The following is a 9,943-nucleotide window of genomic DNA, read 5'->3' as shown; positions in this document are numbered from 1 at the left end:
ACCGGGCCTTTTCTGTTTGAACCCCTCAGTTGTGGAATAACCTGCTGGTGGAGATCAGGGAAGATAACACATTGTCGTCTTTTTTAAGTAACCATTGTTTTTATCATATTTTCTGAATTGTGTACTTATTCTCTTTTTTTATTGTATGTAAAGCGCTTCGTAACTTGGTTTAAAAAGCACTTTATTAATAAAGGTATTATTATTTATCTTGTGTTTTGCAAAATTAATCATTTTTGCCTTCCTAAAAAAACACTCATCATTTTTGTACAATAAATACAAAAGAGATATTCATAAATACAACAAACATGTCTTGAAGATTCATTCAAGTTGTTTAGCCTTCAAGGGAATACTTGTTGTTGTATGCTCTTGTGAAATGGCGTTGGTGATTGCAGCTCTTCCCTGTAAGAATGCAGACGTTACATCATGAGCCAGTTTCTCAATTGACTTAGTGAAAGCTGACCAAACAGGACGAAGAATGCCAAATGTCACCAATATGAATCTATAATTGTCTTAATCAGTCCTCCTATAAGCAAGATTTTACAAAATAAGGAAAAGGAAGAAAGCTCACAAAATCTCTAATATTGCTTCATGCTAAATGTCTGGATCCTTCCTGCATTTACGAGGACATCAGAAGTGTTTTTTTGCTGACAGGCGCAAGACCAGCTGTGTCCCCACCACAGTTTGGATAGGTCCACCCTGATATTTCAGCCACATCTGAAGTATGATCAAAGTGAATAATGATCCCTGGTATAGTTAAGTTTATTTGGGTTTGTGGGCATCTTTTCATTAAGAAATTGCAACTTTTGTCACCTGATGCAGGTCAAGAAATACAAAGCAAGTAAATGTTGAAGCAAAATCATGCATTATTGTGTCAGTATGTGTAAATTTCACAGCACTAGACAGATCACTTTGCTGAGGTCCAGTGCCACTAACCCTGAAGTATTCATCAAAGCCTCTTTGTCATTATCTTGATTTTCGTCAGAGTGAACTTTGTCCCTGAAGAGAGGAGGGGAGTGGCTAAATGTCTCAAACAGGTTTATGGCTGCCTGTGAGCAAGTATCCAACCAAACGATTTGCATGTCAAAACTGGAATCCACACCCTGCGCCTGCAGACTGCTTATCATGTTGAGACACCTCCTTGTCTTTGTTTCATCCAGCAGGCAGTTTCTCCAAATATCGAACATAAGCTGAACATACATAAATCTGAGAGGGATACTCACGGAGCAGTCAAGAGGATTTTAACAAAGTTCACAATCCAAATGTAAGTTGCTTTTGTTGAGCATAAGATAATGTAGTTGTGACTAGCGTATAGCAAGAAGCAGCGTCTCTGTAAGAATATTAAGCACCTCAGTTTTCCACTGAACAGTGGGAGGTTTGTAAGTGAATATGCTGTTTGTACAAAGTTGTGATGTGCAGTATAAGTAATGATTAAATTATAACAGCTGCTCAATGTTTTTTTTTTTTTTTTTTTACAGTTTGGCATATCTATTTAAATAAGATACAGCAGAGATATTAACAGAGTTAACGCTGACTTCAAAGGATCTTTGACATGCAAAACTGAAAACAGATATATGATTGTATAAGCACCGCAGCAGGGTATAGCAGGTATAAAAGAAACATGAAAAAAACAGAGGAAAGACGGCTTCACTCATACGTAATACCGGCATCTGAAAGTAAAAGTTAACACAAACTTCCCCATGTCAGGCTAAGCTATAAATCACAGATTTATCTTGCTTCTCTGTTCTTTTGACATTCAGATATATAAGACATGACAGATGACATACTAAAGTGAAATGCTTGCATCTTTAAAATGTCACTTGTTTCTGTGCTTTCATCCAGTGAGGTTTGATTTATGTCGTCATCATCATATCATTTCAAGGTGTTTTAAATAAAATGACATTAACCTAAAACAGTATCCCGATTTGGTTTTTAAAAAAAGAAAGTTTTTTTGCAAGCTTTTGCTAAATTGCTAGATTTTATTAATTATTAAATGGTAACTTAACTTGGAGGCGTACTAAAAGAACGAACAGGTTCAGTGTCTGTAAATGATGAGTCAGTTTTCATGATGTGGCTTGTTGGAAGCAAATCTCATTTACCATAAACCATAGAAATAACAGGTAAGTAATGTCTTGTGTAATACTGTTAAAGAATAGATGGAAATATTGAGTATGTATTGCTGTGTTTTTGAATTCAACAACAAATATAGGCCTCTTTACTACTGTGGTACACACAATCCCAATGTAAACAAACACTGTATCCTTTATAATACGCTCCTGTTTAGCTACTGAGAAACAATTAAGGAACTAATCAACCTTAACAAGTATGTATTACTTGAAATCAATTGGTTTATTTAGAGTTTGTGCAGATATCTGAACACGAGACAATGGTTCATTAACAGAGTATTTGTGCATTCTGCTCTCAAGTTACCCATCTCTATCTACTTTAAAGTCTGTGATTCAGTGCTAGTTAGCTATTCATTAATCAGCTCCTGTTTTGTTTCTCAGAAATGTGTTCACCTTATTGTAAGGTCATACTCAATGAAAAACATAACCAAGGTTGTACTTTTATGAATTATTATTATAATATTTACACTGTGGTATAACCTTTCAATGTACTACTACTTTACGCTTTACTTTGCCTGATTATGCTTAACAAGAGTCTTTCAGCATGTTCCACTGCTGCAATGTTTGTTCTCTGATTCTGACATCCTGTCATTGATTTCTGTTATCTATCTTTCAGGTACTGAAACATTCTGGAGCGATGGAGTCTCCAGAGTTTTCCCTGCTGTCCTCCCTGAGGGGAGAATTGAAATCAGAGATCCATCCAGATTACATCCAACCCCACTATAGGGAATCATATCGCCTGGCGATTGATCGCCTGGCGAGCAGCGGCAGAGACAGTTACCAGGAGTTCCTCAAGGAAGAACGTATCGGAAGCTTCCTCTCAGAGAAAGAGATCCTCTTTATCACTGAAAATGTAGAACAGCTCCCACTTCAAAACCATACAGAGGAAATCAATGGTCCACCGGACAACCAATCATCCTCAGGGACGTACTGGCCCGTGCACTCGGATGTGGACACACCAAATTTGGAATTGGGGTGGCCAGAGGTCATGCATGAAATACTGCAGACAAATATAGATCTGCTTTTTCATCCACCCAGACATAACAACCCCACAATCAAAGAGGTGATCCGGAAGCAAATTCAGGATGCAAGACAGGTAATCAAATCTATGTACCTGCAACAATGTGCTAAGACAGAACCCCAAAAAAGCACTGATGTGTGGTGTTCAGACTGATATAGCTTTGTCACAGAGCTGCAAATTGTCTCAGACATACTTTTTTCCCACTGTGTGTAGTTTGTGCTAAAGTATGTAAGCACTTTATCCCCTCAGGACATCGCGTCCACAGACTTTTGCTGCTCTGCTGGGGTTGTCAAGTTCAATATCTGGTTTTGCAACTCACAATCATAAAAAGAAAGGCAACCATATTCAACACTAGCACTACATTATAGCGTCATATTCATTACTCAGTTAATCATAAACTAGTTTTTTAGCTCAATATTGTGGTTAGTAGACACTTAGTATCCTGCTGCATCTTTCCAACCGTGTTACTGCGGCACTGGGTCTTAATTAAAGTAACTTACACAGCAGAAGACTGACAGGAATGGGTTAAGAGGACAACATATCAGCTAAAAAAAAGCTAATGAAAGCCTTTTCTCTCTTTTTCCCATAATTACAACCAGTGCAGTGTAAAGTAATCCAAATTAAATATATCATGGGACACAGCAGCTTGTTTCTCTCTTTTTGAAGGTTGAATAATATTTATTTAAATGTATGCATATTTTGGATGTTGCATGCATGATTACGAATGATGACTACCACTTTTCATGGTTCATCTGAGAGACAGAAACCTCAGACACAGGAAATCAAACGAGGGAAAGAAACGAGTCCAAACAGCATACAATATAGTTGGACATGACTTAATTAAAGAGCTTAATACATGATGTTGTTGCTTCATAATATTCAATATTTTCAAATTGCACATTATCATGATGACCGTCCTAGATGAACTGTAATTGCAGTTTGTTCAAACTGAAATGAGAGAGAAAAAGCTTTAACCTGGTCCTCCAATATTCCTGTGTCTGTACAGATAGAAAAATGTTTTCCCTGCATTCCTCCTGTATCGATCTCAGTAAAATTATATTGGTTACTTTCACTGCATATGCTTAGTCTGCCTATGTTTATGATAAAAAACGTTTTGTTTTTGCATCACTTTGAGGTATTATCTGTTTATAGCTGTCAGACTTTATTTAGTTATATTATATTTATTATTCATGTTTATAAATGACAACTGTGAGTGTGCTCTTCATTCACAGGTATAGCGTGTAAACTGGTTTCATGCACTCTGGTCTTTGGGACATTGAACTGATCCCGATTCACTTTGTCCACGCAGGTCATTGCCATCGTGATGGATACGTTCACTGATGTAGATATATTCAAAGAAGCTGTCGACGCCTCTATAAGAGGAGTCCCGGTCTACGTGCTTTTGGATGATTTCTATTTGAAAAGTTTCCTCACAATGGCCGAAAATCAAGATGTCAAAATTCAACAACTCAGAGTAACTATATGATTTAAAACATCCATTTGATTTTCTGAATTTTAACTAACTTTATTAGAGTAAGCCTACATTTTGAAAAGTAATTACACATTCTTTGTTTATTTGGTTGTTGGCTAGAAAGATTGATACCACTCTCATGTTTAAGAGTGGTAATGATCTTCTCATCTAACTCTCAGCAAGAAAGCAAATAAGAACATTTACCAAAATGTTTAACAATTCTGTTAACCAGAGATGACACTGTTGAGGGAATGTAAATTCACATGCATAGAAAGGTGCAAATGTTGATTAGAATCTTTTTTAATAGCCTAGGACAAAAGTTTAATTTCAAAACTGGTTTCTCCAGCTTGTTTGGGTGGAGTCATCATTATTTTTCTGTGGAAGAGATTATAAGATTTAATTACAACTTTTGAGTTCCCATTAAGTGCACATCACATACCAGCAACAACAGCTGACTCAGTGCCGCACATTTCAATTTGTCAGATTAATCTGCACAGTACATCTGTTCACCTTGGATCTTTTTTTTGATGATTGACATGCTTCTTACCTTCTGCTGTAAGATTTAACCATATAAATCTTTTCTAACATGTTCCTTTCACTGCTCTGACCGCAGAACATGAGGGTGCGCACTGTGAAGGGTCAGGATTACCTCTGTCGATCAGGAGCTAAATTTCATGGGACAATGAAGCAGAAGTTTCTTTTAGTCGACTGCCAGACAGCGATTTATGGCTCATACAGGTAAATAAAACTGCAGTGGTTAAGACTGCTGAGGCATAAACTAAATGCTTCATGAAGCAAAGCACTACATTTACTGACACTCTCTACAAAATTGCTGTCATCATTTCTTATTGATGCCTTTTGAATAAGATGACCAAACTTTCTAGAAAATGTGCCAACACAAAACAGCTGTTTAAAAAGAATCTTTCCCAGACTGGAAGTGAAACCTTTATATAATTGTGTGTGTGTTTTTTGTCTGTAGTTTTTTTCCCCATCTAGATAAGAAGTTAAATGCACAAAGCAGCATTTTGAGTGTTCACACATCAGTCTTTTTTCCCCAACATCAAATTAATAAATAATCTTTTTTCATGTTTGTACGCAGCTATGCATGGTCATTTGAGAAGATCAATCTGAGCATGGTGCAGGTCATCACAGGCCACCTGGTGAAGTCCTACGATGAGGAGTTTCGAACACTCTACGCCCGGTCGACTGTGCCAGCTGAACTCTGCCCCCCAGAGGGTTTGTTCCAACACAACGAGCCACATGGAAAAACGATTTTGCCAAAATATCATTCAGCCCAAAAAATTGAGCGCAGGGACCAGTTGAGGCATACGCTGGACACAGTCTATCGGAAGACCTGTGAGAGGAAACTAGGCGTGAGAGACCTTGAGGAGAGACTCTTTGAAGAGGAACCTAACACGTTTGTGCCCTTGATTGAGAATGGGATCGGCGTTCAGAACAAGATGCCCCAATATCAGTCTACAGAGATGATAAACTTCTTGAAAAGGCACAGCTATGCTGGGGAGAGAGAAGATGGATATATGCCGCAGAACATCAGGCCCAGAGCGAGCAACTGGAATATCTCTCGAGAAACAGGAAACGGAACAAACAATTACCCCACGGATAATTACTTACAAGTGCCACAGATACACAGAGGTCAAAACATGCGTCAATCTTACAATGGCAAGGATAAACAGATTCTGTCCATGCAGCAAAACATGCCAACACTAGAGAATACGTCCAAGTCGTTCATGCGCACATGGAGGATTGAGTCTTACCTCAAAAACCCTGACGTCCCATTCGGAGACTCTTGTGACTATTTAGACCAGTTTGAACCACAGGACAAAGCTAACTCAATCATGCACGGAAGGATGAGGTCTTCCCTTGTTTTCAGGTCCCCCATACCAGAGCATATGGACCCAAACAGACACATTAACAACTCCTCAACTGGTGTTAACTCCTCAGCAGCACCAAACACTCCTTTTCACTACTCATCCAGGCATTGGAATCCAACAGCAGGAGCTGAAAATAGAATAGGTAATGAAGATTTCATGTTAAAGAGACAAACTTCGCAGTTTTTGGATGACAATTGGAATAATTCAAGCTACGGCCCAGGTAGAAACTCCAACCATTCTGTATATGCTAGCTTAGGCAGAGCTAAAGGTGGAGACATAATCACAAACCCAGACATGCTAACAGACAGTTGGCACAAAAGGCATAGCGTTGCAGATCCAAGATCAAACACTGAGTACACGCATGAATCATCAGATCACATGCATGGAGCTTTCCCAAGGATTCAAGGGACTAGAAGCACAGCAGGGATCAATGCACTCAATGGAGGATACAGGTCAAATCTGAACGAGGATCAGAGATCTGTTTCTCATTACGATGTCAAGAGTAGCACAGGCACAAGGAGCCCTGGTAGACCTAATCCCACTTGGCAGGAGCCCCCATCCAGGACTGTGTCCGCAGCAGGCCTGGATGTAGATAGCAAGAATTTAACAGCTAAATCCAACAGCATGGGCTCCCAGCATTTCCTAAAGCAGAGTTCCAAGAAAATAAAATCCTTACTGAACATACCAGAGAAAAAAGAGGAATCAATAGGAACCATGGAAACACCGAGTCTGAAGTCAGACTGCAGCACAGACACCATAACAGCTGAGGATGAGAAGAGGATATCCTATGGAGGAAAACTTCACCAAAGCACAACCAGCTCTGTTAGGTCCTCCTCAGAGTACCAGAGGAAGCAAATAGAGGACGACCATCTAAAATCTTCAAAACCTCGATTCAGAACTGAGGAGCCCCAAGCTCCACCCCAAGTCCCTATCCCTAAACCAAGCACACAGAAGAAACCCAGCTTTTTCGAAAAAAGCACAAGGCCCGGCCTTGACTCAGGGAGCTGGAGCAAAGATCGAGGCACAGAGACTCGCCTTTACAGCAGATTTGAGCCTTTCTGCTCATTTGAGAAGAAACGCTCTATGCACTCTGCACAGGGCTTTGGAAACGCACACTCTCAGGAGAAAACCAAAGGCCTTCCTAAAGGTGAGGCAGCTATTGAACACAACCTCACCCGGTCTGCAAGAAGCCACCATGACAATAGGCTGGAGAAATTCATTCAAAGAATGGGAAATCTGATCCACAAGAACAAGTAGTGAGTCAACATAGGTCACTTATTATCAATGCACATTTGACTCATATTTTAGTATAATAGTATATATATATATATTTCTTTCGTTTTTCTTTTTTTTCTGGTTGCTTTTGAAAATGTTTTTTTGCAAAAACTGTTTTACCCCTGCTTATGTTATTGTGTACAGATAAACTGAATACCATTGACAGGGGAATATGTTTTATATAATACAAACCTTTATACAACAAAATCATAAAAGCTGTCTTTATGTCTGTCATCCACGTCAAACTGAAGCAATATATTTAAACAAATGTTGCAGATTGTAAGTTGTAGTAGTGTCAAAATGTCTGACACTGGTAGACTGTATTGCTGCAACTGGAGGCGTGTGCACATAACATAGTACTGTTGTTACTATACTCAGAGGATTATTGTAAAAGCGTTGCAATTACCATCAGCATACAAGCTAACCTACACGATGAAAAGCATACCAAGGTCAGACAGAGGTTTTATGAATGGGGGTTGCAATAATTTTGCACAATGGACCCAACAGGATAAGGTGGACACCAATAATTTTCCAAAGATTCCAAAGAATTTTCCAAGGTTTGTTAAATTTAAAGAACACTGTTCATAGGAACAGTGTTCTTTAAGGGAATACTCAATGTGCACTATAAGCCCAATGAAAAATGCAGTACACATACTCAGTGGCCACTCAGGGATGATTCAAGTATTCCATATTTCATACTTTACTCAAGGTGACAGATTTGTGTATCTATGGAGGAATGTATCTTTTTTTTCATAAATATTCATTCTTTACAGTTAGTTACGTAGTATTACGACTGAGTATATTTTTAAAATAGAAATTTTAATTGTTGCTTCCCAGCCAGTCCCACATTGGTTCTCTGTGTTTTGCCTCGGTGATATTTGTGGGAATGGAGTGGATATTTTTAAACACAGATCTTCTTTTAGTGTACTTTCTCTTTATGATGCTGATAAAATGCTGATGAAATGATGGATAATGATTCATGTGTTTCTTTCTGTCTGCCTTCTACTGATGAATCATGTATATGATGTGTTTATTTACTCGTACGTTTTGTCAAATGATGCTTTTGCCAAATTATGAAAACAATATGGCCACCAGTACAGCTATAAGACAAATCACAGTTTTACTGCACCTTCCTGTGTAACAGGTTGGAAAATACAGAGAGTGCCTGTCAAATACTTATGGATTGTTGAAAGTGAATGCAATAAAAGATTACCTGCACACTCAAATCCATAAACATACTTAATGGGACACATTTTATTATTAATTTTATTGATTTAAAATATGTGATTAAAGTTAATGTATTTCCTTGTAATTAGTTTAGTTGTGTACAGATATGTGGTTAAAGACAGTTGTTCAGCATCCATTAAAGCAAAAATTCACCTTATTCATATAAGTAATGAGAGAAAGAGACAAATATTGACCAGTTACTAATGTGAAATTAAGCAGGAAATAAAGATTCATAAAAACAATTCAGGATTCAACATATATACTCATCCAATCTATTTAGGTAGTCGAATGGCTATGTAATAAAATTACTTTTGCCCAGCCAACACTGAAAACAATATCTTGCCGTACTTTCTCTCCAGTTTTTCTCTCCTGTGTCTCTATTACATTTTTATCATACGACTTTGAGATTGAAAATAGTATATTTTGTATACTTCTAGATTCCTTTTTCTAAAGATTAACTTTTGTGCCTGAAATGTATTAATAGAAAATGGTATTATCCTTCCATTATAATTAAAAATATAGCGCCACTTATTTCTAAGGGCTTGTTATGTTTGAAATTAATGTACAAAAGGGAAAACTGGAATTTATCTGGATGCATCTTGCACAATTGAATAAAAAAAGATCAGTGCAAACTCCAGGTAAATCTCTGATTATAAAAATGTCATTTGCAGCAAACTGCACATCACCTGCAGTCCATTATATCCTAAATTATGACGGTGGAAATCACCTGCATCTCTATTATTTTTTGTGCAGTACATAGAACATTGTGTGTTCTTCATCCATAGTTATATACTTAAACTGATTTGTGTATTTGATTTGTCTATCTACGTATTGCTTGGGGATGGATACAGGAATATTCATCCCGACCTTTCCTATCCCTTCTATCCCATCCTATTCTATTATGTTTTATCAGATACAGTATATAACTTCAATC

The 9,943-nt window shown here is 37.8% G+C and overlaps 1 protein-coding gene across 1 annotated transcript; it reads left to right on the top strand.

Moving 5' to 3' along the window:
- Positions 1-1,081: 1,081 nt before the first annotated feature.
- Positions 1,082-8,750, top strand: fam83b (family with sequence similarity 83 member B). The gene is made up of 5 exons (XM_031303563.2): positions 1,082-1,261; positions 2,740-3,219; positions 4,454-4,618; positions 5,229-5,353; positions 5,715-8,750. The coding sequence occupies exons 2-5, from the start codon at positions 2,761-2,763 to the stop codon at positions 7,762-7,764; spliced, it is 2,799 nt and encodes a 932-aa protein (XP_031159423.2). The 5' UTR covers positions 1,082-1,261; positions 2,740-2,760; the 3' UTR covers positions 7,765-8,750.
- The last annotated feature ends 1,193 nt before the right edge of the window (positions 8,751-9,943 follow it).

The sequence above is a fragment of the Sander lucioperca genome, chromosome 15 (genome assembly GCF_008315115.2).
Source record: "Sander lucioperca isolate FBNREF2018 chromosome 15, SLUC_FBN_1.2, whole genome shotgun sequence".
Lineage (NCBI taxonomy): Eukaryota > Metazoa > Chordata > Actinopteri > Perciformes > Percidae > Sander > Sander lucioperca.
This window is presented reverse-complemented; position numbering and strand designations above follow the sequence as displayed.

Coding starts and splice junctions, on each gene's coding strand:
- fam83b (XM_031303563.2), top strand. CDS start 2,761: ATGGAGTCTCCAGAGTTTTCCCTGCTGTCCTCCCTGAGGGGAGAATTG. Junction 3,220..4,453: donor AAATTCAGGATGCAAGACAG/GTAATCAAATCT, acceptor TTGTCCACGCAG/GTCATTGCCATCGTGATGGA. Junction 4,619..5,228: donor TCAAAATTCAACAACTCAGA/GTAACTATATGA, acceptor CTCTGACCGCAG/AACATGAGGGTGCGCACTGT.